Genomic DNA, 21497 nt, shown 5'->3' on the forward strand with positions numbered 1-21497 from the left:
AATAGGCCCGAGGTATTCCTGCCTGTTGTAAGATGCTACTAAAAGGAGTCTCTTACGTTTTGGGCTTCATGATGGTCCCCTGTAGGGTTTGATCTCCATTTTTCAAAATTTTCCTGAAGAGCAAGCCATTGGGGAAGGGTGCCTTACATGGTACATCGTGTCCATCATGCGCTGAGACCTATCACATCCTTCGTCAACATGGATCTGCACTTCTGCCTGTTCTCCAACTGTTGGGCGAGGTCACCCTCCTCGGTGCAGATTTTTCCATCAAATGTGCAGTATCATTTTCTACACTGACGGTGGTTGATTGTAGCCCCCTGACCATACAGGGATCGCTCTGCTGATGCCTGTGCAGTTAACTCCCCACATATGCCAAGGGGTAGATGCCCATCCCCCTGGGGCATCGGGATTCCCGGCAATGGCCGTCCTGCCAGGTGGCCTTTGCTGCGGCTGGGTGGTGCCCATGGGGAGGCCCCCTTGTTGGAGAGGGTGGCATCAGGGTGGATGACATGTGATGAATCGTAGTACGTCATCTCTTGCTGGTGATCAAACACCAGCAGTCTCTAAGCGTTCACGGGCTCAATTCATTGCACAGAAGTATGACCCCAAATCATTCCCCTCCCTGGCCACACCATGGGGAGAACATCAGGCTAAGTATGGCGGCAGCTCTTATTCGCCCTCGGAATCTTGTATGTTCAAGAGCTGATGGGGAATCTTTCATGACAATGAAGCCTCAGTTTCATGTTGAGCATTTAGAGGCCGAGATTGGGGAGGTGGAGGGCTTGTCCAAAATGAGATCTGGGTCAGTCTTGATCAAAACAACATTCTCTGCCCAGTCATGGGTATTAGTCGCTTGTGACAAGCTGGGGGATGTTTCTGTAACCATCACACCCCATAAGCACTTAAATGTTGTCCAGGGTATCATATTTCACAGGGACCTTCTTTTGCAGTCCAACAATGAGCTGCATGCTTATTTTGAACACCAAGGTGTACATTTCATTTGGCATGTCCACCGGAGTCTGAGGGTTAATCAGGTTGCCACCGGTGCCTTCATCTTGGCCTTCAAGGGTGCTGTATTACCCAAGAATGTCAAGGTGATGGTCTACCTGTAATGTAAAACCCTATATCCCTCCCCCAATGCTGTGCTTTAAATGTAGGAAGTTCAGTTATGTCTTCCCGCTGTACTTCCAGAGTCACATGTCGAGATTGTGGACGCCCATCACATCCCAATATTCCATGTGCCCCGCCTCCCATCTGTGTCATCTGTGGAGAGCACCATTCGCCTTGCTCACCAGACTGCAGGATTCTCCAGAAATAAATGAAAATCATGGAGTACAAGACCCTGGAACCAACTGACCTTCACTGAGGCTAAGAGGAAATTTGAACGCCTACATCCTGTACGCATGACATCGTATTACGCTGCCACTACAACAGTTCTAGCCCCATCAGCTCCGCCAACCTAAGTCACCTCTCAGAGCCAAAAGATTACACCTAACCCCTTGATGGTGGGGGGCAATTCTCTCCCTGTTACTCCTGCACCACCAACTTAAGGAGCAACACCCCTCCAACCGTCGGGGACGTCCGTCCCCACTTCCAAGCTGGGGAAGTGTACAACTTCTTCAGCTGCTCTTGCTAGGAAGGGGTCCGTTGGGTCACTCCGTTCCCAGGTTTCTGCTAGTGGGAAAGATGACACCCGCCAGTGACTGAAGAGCCCAAAAGCATCTGGTCACAGGGCTTCACGCTCATCCTCCATCCCAGAGATTGAACGAGTTAAGTCCTCCCAGCCAGGGAAACCCAAGGAGCACCAAGAAAAATCCAAAAGGAAGGTCCCCAAGACCAAGGGAATTGCCGTGGCGCCCAAACCACCACTACCTCCAAGCTCTGCGTCTGAGTTGGAGATTGTGTCGTCCACTGAGTATCTAGATCTCGTTGGACCCTCAGACAAAATGGATATAGACTGCTCAGGCAAAAAGTCGGTGGTAGGAGGTGACCCTGAAGCGTAAACCGCCTCATTGAATGTTCCATGCCTTCCCAGTCTCACAATAATGTCATTCTCCAGTGGAATTACAGTGGCTTTTTCCACCGCCTGGCCGAGCTACGGCAGCTGTTAAGCTTTACACCCGCTTTCGCGTTGCCCTCCTGGAATCCTGGTTCCCGGCAATGCGGTTCCCTGCCCTCCACAGCTATAAGGGATATTACAGGAACCATAGCGACTGTAATCGAGTGTCAGGTGGAGTTTGCATTTATGTCCTAAACTCAGTCTGTAGAGAACCTGTGCCCCTTCAAACACCCTCTTGAAGCTGTGGCTGTCTGAATGATTATGACACAGGAAATAACTGTCTGCCATGTGTATCATCCTCCAGATGGTGTAGTATCCCTGAATGTATTAACTGCACTGATTGATCAACTCCCTAAACCTTTTAATGCCCATAACCCCTTGTGGGGTTACTGTTTCAGTTCGACCTCTGCCTCTTAAATACTGGGGCCACCACACAGTTCAGTGTGGCTTGAGGTAGTTACTCAGCCATTGATTTATCAATTTGCAGCCCAGGACTTCTCCCATCTTTCCATTGGAGAGCAAATGACGACCTTTGTGGTAGTGACCACTTCCCCATCTTTGTGTGACTGCTCTGGTGGGAAGCCCATGGATGCCTGCCCAAATGGGCTTTAAATGAGGTGGACTGGGAAACTTTCACCTCTGCTGTCACTGTTGAATCTCTCCCACGTGGGAACATCATCGTGATGGTTGAGCAGCTAACTACAACTATCGTTTCTGCGGCAGAAAACATGATCCCATGCTCTTTAGAGTGTCCCCGGTGAAAGGCAGCCCTTTGGTGGTCGCCAGAAGTCACTGAAGCAATTAAGGAGCGTCGTCGAGCTCTACAGCGGCATAAGCGACACCCTTCCCTGGAGCATCTCATAGCTTTTAAACAGCTCCGGGCTCGCATTTGCCAACTTATCAAACGACGGAAGCAGGAGTGTTGGGAGAGATATGTCTCGACCATTGGATGCCATACATCACCTTCCTAAGTCTGGGCAAAGATCAAACGTGTTTTCAGGTACCAGACCCCAACAGGTGTTCCCAGTGTTAACATAAATTGCGTGTTATCTACCGACGCAAACGTGATTGCCGAGCACTTTGCTGAGCACTATGCTCGAGCCTCTGCATCGGAGAATTGCCCCCCAGCCTTTCGCACTCTCAAACGGCTGCTGGAAGGGAAAATCCTCTCATTTACTACACACCAGAGTGAATCCCATAATGCCCCATTTACAGAGTGGGAGCTCCTCAGTGCCCTTGCCCATTGCCCCGACACAGTTCCTGTACCAAATCGGATGCACAGTCAGATGGTTAAACATCTCTCATCTGACTACAAGTGACATCTCCTCGTCATCTTCAACCGGCTCTGGTGTGATGGCGTCTTTCCATCAGAATAGCGGGACAGCACCATCGTTCCGGTACTCAAACCCGGTCAAAACCCACTTGATGTGGATAGCTTTCAGCCCATCAGCCTCACCAACTTTCTTTGTAAGCTGCTGGAACATATAGTGTGTCGGTGTATGGGTTGGGTCCTGGAGTCACGTGGCCTACTGGCTCCATGTCAGGGCGGCCTCCGCCAGAGTTGCTATACCACGGATAACCTTGTGTCCCTAGAGTCTGCCATCCAAACATCCTTTTGCAGATGCCAACACCTGATTTACAAAAAGCATATGACACAACCTGGCGATGTCATATCCTTCCCAAATTGTACGAGTGGGGTCTCCGAGGCCCGCTCCCGATTTTCATCCAGAATTTTCTGTGTCTGTGTACTCTGCGTGTCCAAGTTGGCACCTCCAATAGTTCCACCCATACCTGGGAGAATGGGGTCCCACAGGTCTCTGTATTGAGTGTCTCTCTATTTTTAGTGGCCATTAATGGTGTAGCAGCAGCTGTAGGGCCATCCATCTCACCTTCTCTGTATGCAAACGACTTCCGCATTTCGTACTGCTCCACCAGTACTGGTGTTGCTGAGCAGAGTCCACAGGGAGACATCCACAAGGTGCAGTCATGGGTTCTAGCACACGGTTTCCAATTTTCAGCCACAAAGTCGTGTGTTATGCACTTCTGTTGGCATTGTACCGTTCATCCAGAACCAGAACTTTACCTTAATAACAATCTACTCAATGTAGAGGAGACATATTGATTTTTAGGACTGGTTTCTGATGCCCGATTGACTTGGCTTCCTCACCTTCATCATCTTAAGTGGAATTGCTGGCAGCTCCTCAGTACCCTTCGCTGCCTGAGCAACACCAACTGGGATGCAGATCGCTGTATGCTGCTGCAGCTCTACAAAGCCCTTGTTCAATCCCGTCTTGACTACAGGAGTCTTGTTTATGGTTCAGCGGTGCCGCAGCATTGCGTTTACTCGACCCAGTGCACCACTGTGGCGTTCACGTTGCAACAGGAGCTTTTTAGGACGAGTCCGTTGACCAGTGTCCTTGTGGAAGCTGTAGTGCCTCCATTGCAGGTTAGGTGTGCACAACTGCTGGCCAGTTACGTAGCACACGTTCGTGGTTCTCCTGCGCATCCGAATCATCGTCTCCTTTTCCCACCCACGGCAGTTCATTTCCCGCATTGGCGGCCCAGGTCAGAGCTTCCAATTGCAGTTCGTGTCCAATCCGTTCCTTCAGAACTGGAGCCCTTGGCTTTACCACCTATACTTGAGGTCCATTCACGTACACCTCCATGGTGTACACCTAGGCCGCAGTTTCGCCTGGACCTTTCACATGGCCCTAAGGACTCAGTTAACCTCGCGGCTCTCTGCTGCCACTTCCTCTCAATTCTTGACAAGTACCGAGGCCATGAAGTGGTTTACACTGACGGCTCGATGGCTGACGCTCATGTCGTTTTCGTGTATGTCCATAGAGGACATATTGAACAGCATTCCTTGCGTGATGGCTGCAGTGTTTTCACTGCGGAGCTGGTGGCTATATCTCATGCTCTTGAGCACATCTGTTCATGCCCTGGGGAGGCGTTTCTTCTGTGTTCTGACTTCTTGAGCAGCCTACAAGCTCTCAACTAGTGCTACCCTTATTATCCTTTGATAGCGACCATCCAGGAGTCCATCTATGCCCTGGAACAGTCTGGTCGATCAGTGGTGTTTGTCTGGACCCCAGGTCATGCTGGAATCCCGGGCAACAAACTTGCCAATAGACTGGCCAAACAGGCTATGCAGAAACCGTTTCTGGAGATGGGCACCTCTGAACCTGACCTGCGTTCTGACATGCCATGGGGTTTTTCGGCTTTGGGAGGCGGAATGGCATAACAGTACGCACAACAAACTGCGTGTCATTAAGGAGACTACGAATGTGTGGAAGTCTTCCACGCGGGCCTCTCACAGGGAATCAGTTGTCCTCTGCTGGCTCCGCATAGGCCATGCTTGGAGTGACCCACGGTAACCTCCTGCGCCGTGAAGACCCGCCTCAAGTGTCAGTGTGGCACCCGATTGACAGTGGCCCATATTCTGGTGCACTGTCCCACTTTGACTGCCCAGCGACAAAATCTTGCGTTACCAGACCCGTTGCCACTCATTTTATCTGACTACGCCTCATTGACTGATTTAGTTTTGTTTTATTCGTGAGGGTAGTTTTTATCCTGACACCCCCCAGGGGGTCCACAACTCTTTTGTGGATACGTGCGTGGCGAGCACGGGGCCCCGAGCCATTGCAGCCTTCTTTCTCTCCCGGGCTGCATTTCCTTTCCCTTCCCCTCCTTTCCCCTCCATGCTCCTTTCCCCTCGCCCCCTCCTCTCCCTCTATTGGTGTCCTTGGTTATGTTGGCCCCACTATCCTCCTGGTTCTGTTGGTTTACACTCCGGCTTTGTTGCGTAATCATCTCCTCCTTTTGGCATTCCTTGGTCCCCTTCTGGGGTTTGACCTCCATTCCAAAATTTCTCTTCCGTAGTGTGAGCCATTTGGGGAAGAGCACCTTACCTAGTGTCTCTGACGTGCCCCCTCCTTGTACATTCCACCTTTTCTTTCACGTCGTTGTCTGATGCTAGGGTGCATAGCCAGCACGGTAGCCAGCCCGTGTGGTGGGGTCACTATGTACCCTTTTGGTTGAGCCCCCTGAACACACAGGGATCACACTTCTGATACCTGAGCTGTGACCTCCTCATGCATGCCTTGGAGTGGTTGCTCGTCATCTTGGAGCATTGGAACTCCCGGCAATGGCCGCCGTGCCAGACGGCCCTTGCTGTGGCTGGGTGGCGCCCGTGAGGAGAGCCCCTGATCGGAGTGGGTGGTATCAGGGCGGACGCTATGCAGATGAAACGCATACGGGTCCAAAACTCTGGCCGTTCTTCGGCGGCCATCTCTCTGCGTGGTACTGATTCCTCAAGTGCTGCTTCTCTTGCCCCTTCGGCCTTCCCTTCCATGGCTACCCCCTGGGAAGAGGGTCAGGCCCGTCGTCTAGGGGCAAAACCTTTCCCCCGTTATCTAGTTTGCACCAGGACTGATGGAGATACTTTCACCAGTGTCAAACCTTTATTCTTTGTGGAACACATTGAAGACAAGTTCGGCGAAGTGGACTCCCTGAGCAAGATGTGGTCGGGTTCGTTGCTGATAAAAACTGCTTCAGCTGCCCAATCTACGGCCCTTCGTGCCTGTACCCATCTTGGCACAATTCCTGTGTCCATTACCCCTCACCAGTCTCTAAATATGGTACAAGGTGTGATTTTTCACAGGGACCTCATCCTTCAAACTGATGAGGAACTTCGGGACAATCTCGGACGGCGGGGTGTTCACTTTGTTCGGCGTGTTCAGAAGGGTCCTAAAGATAATCGTATTGATACTGGTGCCTTTATCCTGGCCTTTGAAGGGGATACCCTTCCTGAGACAGTTAAGATTATGGTCTATCGCTGTGATGTGAAGCCGTACATCCCACCTCCTATGCGGTGTTTTAAGTGCTTGTGTTTTGGCCACATGTCTTCTCGCTGTTCCCGGGACCCTCTCTGTGGTGACTGTGGACGTCCACTCCATGAGGGGAGTCCCTGTGTTCCCCCTTGTGTATGTGTAAATTGTCATGGTAGTCATTCTCCACGTTCACCAGATTGCCCAGTATATAAGAAAGAAAAAAAGATACAGGAGTAGAAGTCCCTCGATCATTTAAGCTACACAGAGGCCCGTAAGAAATATGCACGACTGCACCCTGTGCCCATGACATCTAGTTATGCCTTGGTTACATCTTCACCCCTTCCTCCCCCTTCCTTACCCCCATCCCGGACCCCTCTCCTCCTCCCCTCCCCTGCGGCTCCCACACCTTCTCCTCTGGGCGCTGCTCCTCCTCCCCAACCGGAGAAGTGTCCCACTCCTTCGGCGTCTGCCGGTCAAGGGCGCCTCTCCCGGGATGCCCCTTCCCGGCATCTTCCAGGTCAAAGGTCTGCTGCCGCGCGGCGACCGCGAGAGCCGCGGTCTGTCGGCCACCAGGTCGCCCGGTCTCTTTCTGTTCCTGATCTTGCTGCAGCTGGCTCCTTTATGCCACACAGCCCTCCTCGATCTCAGCCTGAAAAGAAGAAGAAACAAAGTCCCGGGACAAAGAGCCTCTGGTGTCTCCGGAGGTCCCTTCCCCGACTTCACAACCGGATTCTGATCTGTCGTTCATGGATGTCGCCCCCTCCTTGTCGGTGACGGGTGGGGACCCGGCGGTATGACTGGATTTAGCGTGTTCAGCCCTCATTTAAACCATCGTTCTGTGGTTCTCCAATGGAATTGTAATGGCTACTATCGTCACCTTCCGGAATTGAAATCCCTTCTTTCGTCCTACTCTGCAGCTTGTGTGGTTCTCCAGGAATCTCATTTTACTGATGCTCACTCACCGGCCCTCTGTGGGTTCCATGTTTTCTGTCGAAATCGGGTCGGACCCTTGCGGGCTTCTGGTGGCGTTTGTACGTTGGTCCGTACAGACATTGCTAGCACGTGGATTCCTCTCCAAACTACATTGGAAGCGGTTGCTGTTAGGGTCCACTTAGACTCTGCAGTCACAGTTTGCAATCTTTATCTCCCTCCTGACAGGACTCTTACACCTGCTGCCTTAACCACCCTTCTTCAGCAGCTTCCTCCTCCCTTCCTCCTTCTTGGGGATTTTAATGCTCATCATCCTTTGTGGGGCAGTGCCTTTCCCTCTAGACGAGGTCTTGTTATAGACCAATTTATTGCAGACCACGACCTGTGCCTTCTTAATGATGGCTCCCCTACTCATTTCAGTGCCGGTCATGGTACCTTTTCTGCCATTGATCTTTCTCTTTCTTCTCCCTCTCCCCTCCCTTCATTACACTGGTCACCACATGACGACCTTTGTGATAGTGACCATTTCCCGTTGATTATCACGCTCCCTTCCTGCTCCCCGATGGACAGGTTACCTCGTTGGTCTTTCCACCGCGCCGATTGGCCTCTATACACTGCACAGGTCGAGTTTTCTCCCTCTTTGTCGGGTTGTATTGATGACGTCCTCCGTGACGTGTCTGACGCGATTGTTCGCGCTGCTACCCTTGCTGTCCCGCGCTCATCTGGACCACTTCGTCGCCGGCAAGTCCCGTGGTGGAGTACGGCCATTGCCATCCGTGATCGCCGTCGAGCTTTGCAACACTTTAAAAGGCACCCATCCGTCGCCAGCCTTACTACCTTTAAACGCCTTCGCGCTAAAGCCCGTTATTTAATCAAACAGAGCAAGCGGATATGTTGGGAACGATTCGTTTCTTCCCTTGGTTCCACTGTCCCTCTGTCATGGGTATGGGCTACACTTCGCTCTCTCCAAGGTTGCCATCGGCAGTCCACCCTCCCAGGCCTTCACCTCCCAGATGGCATTTGTACGGACCCATTAGTTCTCGCAGACCATCTTGCGACCCATTTTGCAGTGGCATCAGTGTCAGCCTCCTATCCAGCTGCTTTCCTTCATCAAAAACAGCAGGCTGAAGCTCTCACCTTATGTTTCACCACTTTTGAGTCAGAATCTTACAACGAACCTTTTACTGAATGGGAATTTCTTTCTGCTCTATCTTCTTCTCATGATACGGCCCCTGGCCCAGATTCCATTCATAACCAACTGCTTCAACATCTCAGTGCTCCACAACGGCAACATCTTCTTCGGGTGTTTAACCGTATCTGGCTCCAGGGTGACTTCCCTTCTCAGTGGAGGGATAGCATTGTGGTTCCTGTCCTTAAGCCTGGTAAGAACCCCCTATCTGTTGACAGCTATCGGCCAATAAGTTTGACCAATGTTGTTTGTAAGTTACTTGAACGGATGGTAGCCCGTCGGCTCACTTGGGTCCTTGAATCTCGGGATCTATTGTCCCCTTACCAGTGTGGCTTTCGAGAGGGACGATCTCCAATCGATCATTTACTTCGCTTGGAATCCGCAGTTCGGCAGGCTTTTTCCCAGCGCCGCCATTTGGTTACAGTGTTTTTTGACCTTCGCAAGGCCTATGACACGGCCTGGCGCCATCACATCTTACTAACCCTTCATCAGTGGGGTCTTCGGGGCCCACTCCAGATTTTTATCCACCAGTTCCTGATCCATCGGTCATTCAGAGTTCGAGTTGGTACTGCTTTTAGTTCTCCACGGACCCAGGAGACGGGCATCCCACAGGGTTCTGTCTTGAGTGTCCTTCTTTTCCTCATTGCTATCGATGGACTTGTGGCCTCTGTCGGTCCCTTGGTCGCCCCTGCCCTGTATGTGGACGATTTCTGCATTTGGGTTAGTTCCTCCTCGATGGCATCTGCAGAACGGCAGCTCCAGGTGGCTATACGGTGTGCCTCTGCATGGACCCTCTCACACGGGTTCCAATTCTCTCCTTTAAAATCGCGGGTGGTCCACTTCTGTCGCCGTACTACGGTCCACCCTGATCCAGAGCTCTATCTCGCTGCACAACGATTGCCTGTGGTTCCACAGTTTCGTTTCCTGGGTCTTCTTTTCGACAACAAGCTCACTTGGCTGCCCCATATCAGACTCCTGAAGGTAGGATGTTTCCGTAAACTCAATGTCCTTCGCTTCCTTGCCCACTCCTCTTGGGGTGCGGACCGTTCCCTCCTCCTCCGTCTTTATCGTGCTCTAGTTCTGTCTTGTTTGGACTATGGTTGTCAAGTTTATGGTTCAGCTGCTCCTTCCACACTGCACGTGCTGGATCCAGTCCACCATCGTGGTATCCGTATGGCCACCGGTGCCTTCCCTACTAGCCCTGTTGATAGTCTCCTGGTTGAAGCTGGGATCTGCCCCCTTTCTGTTCAGCGGTCCCAGCTTCTGGTGTCTTATGCACTCACTATCCGTTCCTCTCCCACTCATCCTTCCTATTCTATCCTGTTCCCAGACCATGGACGTCGCCCACCCGACTCCTGCCCTCGGGCGGGTTTACCGGTTGGGCTGCGCCTTGTGTCTCTTTACCGTGATTTTCAGCTTCCTTCTTTGTCCTGTCTTCCTCGCTCCCTCCCCTCCACCCCTCCTTGGTTAGTTCCTCGGCCTCGAATTCGGATGGATCTCCGCCGCGGTCCGAAAGATTCCATCCCCCCGGTGATGTTCCATTCCTTTTTCCGCCAAATGTTATGGGAGTTTCGGGATGCTGTTGTTTTTTACACTGATGGCTCTAAATCTGCTGATCATGTTGGGTATGCCTTCACGTCCTCTGTTGGAACGGAAAATCATCTGCTGCCACCTACATGTGGGGTGTTTACTGCGGAATTGATGGCAATTTCCCGGGCCCTTACCTTTATTAAACAATCCCAACACAACCGCGTTTTGTTATGTACGGACGCGATGAGTGGCCTTCTTGCTATTGACCGGTGTTTTTCGCGCCATCCCTTGGTCTCTGCCATCCATGACCATCTCGCTGATATTCACCGTGCTGCTTGTTCCATTGACTTCCTATGGGTCCCTGGCCATGTGGGTATCCCGGGAAATGAGCTCGCTGATCGTTTGGCTGGGGGAGCAGTTACTTACCCCCCGTTTTCTGTAACCCCTCCTGCAGCGGATTTACGGCTTCACATCAAATCCCACTTCGCACAGTCATGGGCCAATTCTTGGGAGGCTACTCCACTGTCTAATAAACTTCGTGCAATTAAGGTGACACCAGGCCCATGGCATTCTTCCTTTCGCCTCTCCCGAAAGGAATCAACCACACTGTGTCGTCTCCGCATTGGCCATACCAGGCTGACCCATGGTTTTCTTTTGCGTGATGAGCCACCCCCGCTATGTGGTTGTGGAGCCTTCCAGTCAGTGGCCCACATTTTGGTTGAATGCCCCCTTCTTTTGGCTCTGCGTGCTAAGTACAGACTCCCCCACACTTTACCTTTGATGTTGGCTGACGATTCCCGGATGGTCTCCCTGGTTCTCGGTTTCCTCCGGGAGAGTGGTTTTTATTCTCAGTTTTAAGGTTTTTAATCTCTCTCTGGTGTTGGGGCAGGGCGGTGAGTTTTGGGTGTCTCCCACTGTAGGCAGTGTTCAGAGATTCCCGATTCACCTCCCTGACCGGAATCCTCTTTTCTTACCCTTTTAACCTCTTTTTAAAAAAAGGCTTGGTTAGTCTTTCTATTCCCATACGTACTTTCTGCATTATAGCAGTTGTACCTTTTAAGTCACAGGTGGTCTTGCCTATGCTGCTTCAGCTTAGTGTTGGGTTCGTTCTCTTGCCGACTTCCCTCATTTATTTTTTACCAATGACAACGTGACTGCCCTTTTACGTTTTTCCCTTTTTCCGTTTTATTGTTCTGACTTTTCTGAGATGTCCCGTTAGCAGAATGGAGTATATTTGAAACAAGGGACTGATGACCTTGCTGTTTGGTCCCTTAAACCTCAAACCAACCAACCAACCTTTATCCTGACAATGCCTCATTGGCTGATTTAGTTTTGTTTTATTCATGAGGGTAGTTTTTATCATTTGACCTAAATTTTAATACATGTCCTTTGTCCCTCTGTGTCCTCCACCCTAGTGCTTTTGGGGTGGAGGTTTTAATGTGTTGCAGCGTGTTGCTTCTCCTTTTTATTCTCGTGGTCAGCCAGCCATTGTAATCTGCTTTCTTGAGTTACTCTCTTCTGTTTCTAACATCTCTTTTTCTTGTCCTCTTTTGTTCCTTTTAATGTTCATTGGCTTTCCTTAGTTCTTGTGGTTTTTCCATTTTGTGTTATGTCTCGTCTGTTTTATTCTCATACTTGTGACATTGTTTTATTAGGAACAAGGGACCGACGACTCATAGTTTGGTCCCTTCCTCCCTCTTTTTAAACCAACCAATCAACCTCCTGAATGTGAGTCCAGGGCATTAACAACGCCTTAGCCACCTCGCTCAGTATATGTGTTTGAAAGAAAACCACATTTACTTTGTCTACAAAAGTATAATTAATATATTAACAAGAACATAATACTTTAACAATAATACGGAAAGGATAATCAACACACAGATGAGGAATTGAGTCGCAGGAAGGTACAAAGGAAAGACTGCTCAAATATTAAAGCTTTCGGACAAAATCCTTCTTCTGCAGTAGAAAATGCACACACTTTCACACAAGCACAGTGCTCTCTCTCTCTCTCTCTCTCTCTCTCTCTCTCTCTCTCTCTCTCACACACACACACACACACACACACACACACACACACACACACACACACAAGTGGCCAGTGTCTAATTTTGTATGTACTTCTACACACTTGCACTTGTTGCCACATTAAGTATTAGTCAGATAGTTCTGTTGTAAATGAATTTCTGTAATCAGTGAGCTGTTGACATTATTTCTGATGCAGTTTTTGTGGTTTGCAGGACTTCCCTATCCTGTGCCAGACATGTTTGGGTGATAATCCATACATTAGAATGGTGAGTATACAGTGTCATTGACTTGCTGCATTAATCTCTCTACGTGCACTTTTATTGTAACCATTTTGTATTGATTGTAGTCTTCCTGTTCTTCTGTTTTAACATTGCTATTGTTTATTAAAAATTCACCATCATTAGTATGGCCAAAGCTGTTATTGATGACTTTTTTTTGCTCTCATTTTTTCTTTCTTCCTCTTTTATTTCAGTTTGTCGCCCTAGTAGCAATTACTTCTGTGTTTACAAATAAGTTTCAGATATTTTAATTCTGTCAATGCTGACAGCATGCTGTGAATACTGTGCGTGGAGATCTTAAATATGATTATGCCAGGCTAGAAGTTCTCAGTTTCTCATTAAAACAGTCAAAAGGAAACATGCCTCTCTCAACTGACTTCTGAATAAATTTGTCAAATGAACTTGATGTTATCATGCAGAAAATCTCCATTCACGTGTAGGCACATTTACGATTCAAACAAAAACATACCTCAATTATAAGTTATACATACATAAATAAAAACTGAGATTTCTTGATATCAGTTTTAATTGATGTGAAAAGAAAAGACAATTTTCAAAAGTGATTTTGTATCACTGTGATAGAATGCACAAAAGTATAAGTAATAAATAGTAAGTCACATGTGCAGCAAAAATACTGATACGACATCCACCTATATTAATTTTTTGTTATTCATACTCTACCATGTTGTATTACACGCAGTCAGATATGATGCACCCAGAAAAGTAAAATGTATTGTACAGTTTACTTGAGATATACACTGCACTGCAGTTCATCTTTACCATTTCAAGGTATTTTGCATTGACCAAATTGTCATCTGTTGTGACCATCAAATGAAGCATCAAGATCTGCTTCATGGGACAGAATTGACTGAAAAAATTCCTGGACCACCTCTAGACACAGTGACTGGCAAAGCAGGTTGTTTTCTCTGTATACAGGGTGACCATGGAGCCTCAGCAAAAATAGTATCCACTTTTCAATAGTCACAATGTGGAATATGTGAGTGAATAGGAACTGAGTATTGCCCTGGTTAAAAATAGGCCTAAAACTCTGCCACAAGAAATGTATTTTTGTTTATTTTATTTACATGTCTAGTTCCCTAGAACTCAGTTGCAGAATCAGTCTTCACGGTCATGGAAGAAGTCAGTACACGAAATAACACCAGAAAAGTTCATAATAAATAAAATAAAATCTTTTGCACACAAGAAGTTGCTGGGAATATATTAGCATAATTATCAATATCACACAAAAATTTGCTTAAATTTTTTCCAGGATCTCCCCCACAAAATAGAAGATGAGAGCTACAAGGAAATTCTTCAATTTAGATATGAAAATGCTAGGATTACTACTAAGATATTTTATATTCTTGTGGTAGCACATTGAAAATGGATTCAGCAGAGTACTGTACGTCTTCCTGTACAAGAGGCGAAGACAACATGTGAACCCAAATGCAGGCTGAATTTCTGCCTAATAATAACTGAGTGAAAGCTGCTAGTTCTTGGAAATAAGCTCATATTGTGGACAAAAAATGACATTTGAGAAAGTATTTAATGCTAGATCAGTGTGTGAACTCCCAAACTTCTGAACCTGAGTTGACATGAGGTTCATAAATTTACAACACATATTGCTCATACTGTCGATTTCTGGGCCAAAAATACCCTTTGAGTGCAAAGAGCTACCCAAGAATATAATGCCATATGTCAAAAGCAAATGAAAATAAGCGAAATAGACTAATTTTCATGTTGGACTATCACTTATTGCAGATACTGTACTAATGGCAAATATAGCAGCATTCAGATTTTGAACCAAGTCCTGAACATGGGGTTTCCACGACAGCATTCCACCTATCTGAATATATAGGGATGTGGATTGTTCACACTTGTTAATAACATGCCCAGTCTGTGTAATCAAAATGTCAGTTTTAGCTGAATCCTGTGTTAGAAACTATAAAAACAGGGTCTTACTGTGATTTAGCTTTGATTTATTTCCTTTAATTCATGAAGTGTACTATTTGATACATTACCTATTTTGCACTAATATCTCTCACTACCAAGTTAGTGTCATCAAACAGAAATATTTTAGGATCACCTGTCATATTAGAAGACATATGAAACAGTAGCATATTTTGTGATCAAGACAACCAAACACTGTTGATAAATCAAAGATGCGTAATGTTCACAGCCTTCAGTTTAGCCCATTCAGAGGGGGAGTTGTAAAACCACTTCCAAAACCAAACTGTGCGTTTGACAGAATGAAATGAAAGAGGAAGCCACCTGGTAGAATTTTGCGCAGAGCATAACTTAACCATAGCTAACACGTATTTCAGGAATCATGGAAGAAGGTTGTATACATGGAAGAACCCTGGAGATACTAGAAGGTTTCAGATAGATTATATAATGGTAAGACAGGGATTTAGGAAGCAGGTTTTAAATTGTAAGACATTTCCAGGGCCAGATGTGGACTCTGGCTATGAACTGTTGATTAAAACTGAAGAAACTGCAAAAAGGTGGGAGTTTAAGGAGATGGGACCTGGGTAAACTGAAAGAACCAGAGGTTCTCAGTAGGGGTAAGATAGATAAGACTTACAGGAAAATTAAAGAGGCCTTTGGAGAAAAGAGAAGCAATTGCATGAATATCAAGAGCTCAGATGGAAACACAGTTCTAAGCAAAGAAGGGAAAGCAGAAAGGTGGAAGGAGTATATAGAGGGTCTATACAAGTGCAATGTACTTGAGGACAATATTATGGAAATAGAAGAGGATGTAGCTGAAGATGAAATGGGAGATATGATATGCGTGAAGAGTTTGACAGAGCACTGAAAGACCTAAGTCGAAACAAGGCCCCGGGAGTAGACAACATTCCATTGGAACTACTGACAGCCTTGGGAGAGCCAGCCCTGCAAAACTCTACCATCTGGTGAGCAAGATGTATGAGACAGGCGAAATACCCTCAGACTTCAAGAAGAATATAATAATCCCAATCCCAAAGAAAGCAGGTGTTGATAGATGTGAAAATTATCGAACTGTCAGTTTAATAAGTCACGACCGCAAAATACTAAGGCAAATACTGTACAGACGCATGGAAAAACTGGTAGAAGCCGACCTTGGGGAATATCAGTTTGGATTACGTAGAAAGTTGGAACATGTGAGGCAATACTGACCCTACGACTAATCTTAGAAGATAGATTAAGGATAGGCAAATCTACATTTCTAGCATTTGTAGACTTGTAGAAAGCTTTTGACAATTTTGACTGGAATACCCGCTTTCAAATTCTGAAGGTGGCAGTGGTCAAATACAGGGAGCAAAAGGCCATTTACAATTTGTACGGAAACCAGATGGCAGTTACAAGTGTCGAGGGACATGAAAGGGAAGCAGTGGTTGGAAAGGGAGTGAGACAGGGTTGTAGCCTCTCCCCAATGTTATTCAATCTGTATATTGAGCAAGCAGTAAAGGAAACAAAAGAAAAATTTGGAGTAGGTATTAAAATCGGTGGAGAAGAAATAAAAATTTTGAGGTTCGCCGATGACATTGTAACTCTGTCAGAGACAGCAAAGGACTTGGAATGGACAGTGTCTTGGAAGGAGGATATAAGATGAACATCAAAAAAAGCAAAATGAGGATAATGGAATGTAGTTGAATTAACTCGGATGGTGCTGAGAGAATTGGATTAGGTAATGAGACACTTAAAGTAGTAGATGAGTTTTGCATTTTGGGGAGCAAAATAACTGATGATGGTCGAAGTAGAGAGGATATGAAATGTAGACTGGCAATGGCAAGTAAAGTGTTTCTGAAGAAGAGAAATTTGTTAACATAGAGTATAGATTTAAGTGTCAGAAAGTCGTTTCTGAAAGCATTTGTATGGATTGTAGCCACGTATGGAAGTGAAACATGGACGATAAATATTTTGGACATGAAGAGAATAGAAGCTTTTGAAATGTGGTGCTACAGAAGAACACTGAAGATTAGATGGGTAGATCACATAACTAATGAGGTGAGGTGGTATTGACTAGAATTGGGGAGAAGAGAAATTTGTGGCAGAGCTTGACTAGAAGAGGGAATCAGCTGGTAGGACATGTTCTGAGGCATCAAGGGATCACCAATTTAGTATTGGAGGGTAAAAATTGTAGAAGGAGACCAAGAGATGAATATACTAAGCAGATTCAGAAGCATGTAGGTTGCATTAGGTACTGGGAGATGAAGCAGCTTGCACAGGATGGAGAGCTGCATCAAACCAGTCTCTGGACTGAAGACAACAACATTTGACAGCAAACTGTGTGGACTTAAATGATCAATTACCCATATGTATAGAACTTTTTCATAACTTTTGCAAACACTGATGGGATAGTATTAGGTCTAAAATGGTCTATTTTGTGCCTTTCTCCTTTTATATAAAGCAGTTTCACTATGGGATACTATAATCATTCGGGGAACTGACCATTCCTAAAACAAAAATTACTGATGTGGCTGAGTACAGGGCTAACATAAACGGCACAGTGTTTTAGTATCCTGCTGGCTACGCCATCATATCTGTGAAACTTGTTAGAAGATCATGAAGCTGTATTTCAGCTAGCAGATTTACAAATCCTGTTTCTAAGATGGGTATATGATTCCCTGTGGAAACTCAGTTTTTATTTGATTCACCTATCCAGAAAGTGATGATTGATAAATAATTTATGTATGTCTGACTTATTAGTAACAAAAACAGCTTTACTACATATTGGCTTTATGTCTTTGACATTGTACTACCAGCTAGACAGTTCCTTCATGACTGACCGTATTGCTTTAAATTTGTCCAGAGAATGAGCTATTCTGTTTGCATACCACATGCTTATTGCCTCCATAATGACTTTTTTAAGCACATTACATGAACCTCTGTAATGGGCTATTGCAACTCGGTTGTGATTATTTCTAATGTTTTGATATAATTTCTATGTTGTCTACATTATACTTTTATCACATTAGTCAGCCACCCAGGTTGCTTATTAGTTCTAGTACCCTGTTTTAAATGTACTAATAGAGGGAAAGTATCATATTTATCATCTGTGTCGCAGGCACCGTAAATATCTTGCCATTCTTGTTCTTTAATGACGTTTAAAAAAAGTCTGTTGCTACTGGATTAACATTTCTAAGTAGTTTGTGAGTGCTCATGGGTGTGAGTTCACACGCCCCAAATTCATTTTAATCTTAAAATTTTTGCATAATGGTGTGAAAGGCCATAAAATCTTTTACTAATGGAATGCTGCTTTAGTAATGAAAATGGAACAAAAATGTTGTCAGTAGTTATGGTCCTGTTCACGCGCACTCTAGTTGGGATGATAGGAATTCAGAAAGTCTCCCAACATTGTTTTCCATGTACAATCTGTCTTCTTGTATACATCTGTCTTTTGCTCCATTCTCTTCTATACATATAGAAGTTGAAGTCCCCTGCCAGATTTCTGTGTGTATTTTCAGGCTAATCTCGGGAACTGCTGTAGTGATTTTGATAGGTGCTATGTTTTACCAGCAAAGTTTGTGTATATAAATTATAAATATTTCATGCAAATGGGCTGAACTATGATGAATTAAAGTCTCCTGCCATTGTGAAAACCATGACATTGCATCTGATGATGAAGTTCAGAACTCCTTGAAATCAGCCATACGTTATAAATTAAAAGTTCCCTGCTGCATTTTTCTCTCTGTGAAGGCTGATCTGAGGAAATACTGTATGGATTTTGATACGATGTTCACTAATAGATTGATTCGGATATTGTCACTCGTAGCTCACTTCTCTGTGAGGGTTTCTCACACTGTGTTCATTGTTTCAATAGCGTGGCTCGTATTTGTTTTTGTGCTGCTGTTATCACCATCTATTTGCAGGCAAGTGCAAGTCATTTCTGTCAAGTTGCTTATATTTGGTTTCATTATCCTAATGTCTCTCGCAGCATGGCCTGTTGCTACATGATCAAGAGTATTGGCTTGACCTTCACTGCTCCCTCGCTCCAAGACACCATTGTCATGATTGTGTGACCTATTGTCATTTGCTTTTCTGGGGTTCATGCATTTTATGCTGCCCATGCACCGTCATGGATGGAGTCAATGTTGTCCAGTATGGACATGAAGTGCTGTCTAATTGGAAGACTTGCTAGAGCCCTTGAGCCACACGAAATTACTATAAGATGCTTTCAGTAAGTAATGCAAAACTTTTTTTTCTCAGCCAGTTTTGGTTGAAAAAATTTGGAATTTGTTGGGACATCATGGAATATTCCCACTTCGGCCCCTATAGTTTAATGAAATTGTGATAGGCGGCAGCGCTATACATAGCCTTCAAAATAGCATCTACAACAGATGTGCGTTCCAAGCAGAGTTGTCATTGAGGTTTATATGTGGAAAACCAGAGCGTCACAGATATTCGCAGGTGCTTCAGAATGCCTGGAGTGAACAAAAGCATGATGAGTCATTGGCCGAGGCATCTGCCGTCATCCCAACAAGGTTGTGCCAGCTGGCTGCACACAGCTGTAACTTCTACAGTGTTGGAATATGTGGACAGCGTGTTCGTCAACACAAAAATGCAAACCAATTTCTCTATAATAATGCAAGGCCTCACAAATCTGCACATCAGAGAGGAGCTAACGAAGCTTTATTATACTGTTACAATGTGGTGATTCTTCTAGGAAGCCTAGAATTCTCAGGGAATTATATGTTACCTGGAAAAGTCAGGGAAATCTCGAGAATTTTAATTTTAATATCTCCAAATGTGTCAGTTATATGAATGTTGTGGTATGCTGCCTCCCCCCACCCCCTCCACTGCTCACCATTAATTTATCACGAGCTTCTTGGCACAATCTTCCACTGCACACCTAAAATTCTCAGAGAATTTTTTTCCAAGTTTTTCTGTATCACTGTACAGCTCAGACCTGGCACCTTCATACTTCATATGTTTGGCCCAATGGAAAATGTACTCCATGGGAAGCAGTATGTGGATGATGGGGTGGTTATTGATGCTGCAAGTTGTTGGCTCTGATGTGTACCAGTAGAGTGGTGAAATATGGGCCTTCCCAGTAAGGTTGCATATTGCTGTCACATTGAACAGAGATTGTGTTGAAAAGACAAGGTTTTGTAGCCAAAAGAGTGGGGGTAACATGGTGTATTGGAATCCTGAATGCAACCAACGTGCTTCAGAAAAAGTGTTGCATTACTTATTGAGCATCCCTTGAATTAACAGGCTATGTACATATCTTCCCTTTTCTATTTAATGGAAAATCCAGTATGGAATAATAACAGTATTATGAAAAGGAAAGATTGCTGCTCTCCATGTAGTTGAGATGTTGAGGAGTCACAGACAGGAACAACAGAGACTGCTAAACATGTGAGCTTTCAGCCAAAAGACCTTCTTCTAAAGTACCAGTGTCTCTGGCCACTGAGATTGGACTCTGAGCAACTGCGCATCACAGGAGAAGTAATCTTGGTGGTAGTGGTAAGGAGGAGGCTGGTGTAGGGAGTGGGAGATAGCAGGGTAGGGGTGAGGATGGTAAAATGCTGCTTGAGGGAGCAAACAGGTATGTGGTCACAGGGTAGGGCAGCTAGGTTCAGTCAGGAGGTTAGAAAATGGGGGGGAGGGGGGTGCAGAAAAGGGGAAAAGTGGAGAAGGGAAAAAGACTGTGGGTACTTTGGTGTAATAGAAGTCTGTGTAGTGCTGGAGTGGGTGCAGGGAATGGAATTTCCTCCTCATACAAATTATCACATTCTTTTTGCATATGGAGGGGCATTGATCCTCTGATATCCTCACTCTGGTGGAATTAACCGTAGGAATGCATCTCACAGCTCTCTGCTGATGGCTCTAAAGTCATGAATAGGATGGCACTCGGGAACGACATTCGTTGCTGAGAACATCTAGTGTTTTTTCAGCAGAGCTGATGGCCAGTAACAGAGCCCTACATTTTATTGACCAAGCCTCCTGTGATTGTATTTTAACGTGTAGTGACTCACTGAGTAGTCTCCAGGCCACTGATCATTGTTACTCTCGTCACCTGGTGATATCTGCTGTTCATGACCTTCTGTCTTACCTTACACATACAGTCTGCTTGGTTCTCTCTTTCTGGGGTCCAGGTTTTGTGGATAGACAACAGAATGAACTCCCCAACCGTTTTGCACACCACATTCGCTTTGACAATACCAAGTGTGACTTCGTGGGTGCAAATAAGACTCAGAGTTGGAACAACATATGGTGGGCTATGCCCCCCCCCCTCCCCTCCCCTTTCCCAATAAACTCTATCAAGGAGACTATTGCTGCATGGCTCTCCTCCCTCCTTTTCCTTCCATAATGAATCTACCATCCTGTGCTGCCTCCTCATCAGTCATACCAGACAAACCTGTAGTTTTATTTTATGTACCAAGCAACACACACATTTTGGTTGCAAGACTTTGCGTACAGTAGCTTGTATTCAGGTCAAATGCCCCTTCTTTGTGGCCCTCTGTGCTAAGCATTGTCTTCTGAATACTTTGCCTCTAGCACCTACCTCCAGCACCTGGAGGAACATTCCTGACACCACATCCATAAGTTGTCCAACCTCCTGACATCCTACTCCCGCCTCTGGGCACCACTATCCATCCCTCTTAGCATCTAGACCCTGCCTAACTGACCTATTCAACTTGGCACATCACTCCACAACTCCCTACCAA

At 46.0% G+C, this 21497-nt stretch overlaps 1 protein-coding gene across 2 annotated transcripts in view; it reads left to right on the forward strand.

Moving 5' to 3' along the window:
- LOC126252748 (pre-mRNA-splicing factor RBM22-like) overlaps positions 1 to 21497 on the forward strand; it is a 50808-nt gene that overhangs the window by 9439 nt on the left and 19872 nt on the right. For both annotated transcript variants that reach the window (XM_049953657.1, XM_049953666.1), the window contains exon 3: positions 12778 to 12831. In XM_049953657.1, the coding sequence (XP_049809614.1) occupies positions 12778 to 12831 (54 nt within the window). The remainder of the gene's footprint in view (positions 1 to 12777; positions 12832 to 21497) is intronic.

The sequence above is a fragment of the Schistocerca nitens genome, chromosome 1, assembly GCF_023898315.1.
Source record: "Schistocerca nitens isolate TAMUIC-IGC-003100 chromosome 1, iqSchNite1.1, whole genome shotgun sequence".
NCBI classification, from domain to species: domain Eukaryota; kingdom Metazoa; phylum Arthropoda; class Insecta; order Orthoptera; family Acrididae; genus Schistocerca; species Schistocerca nitens.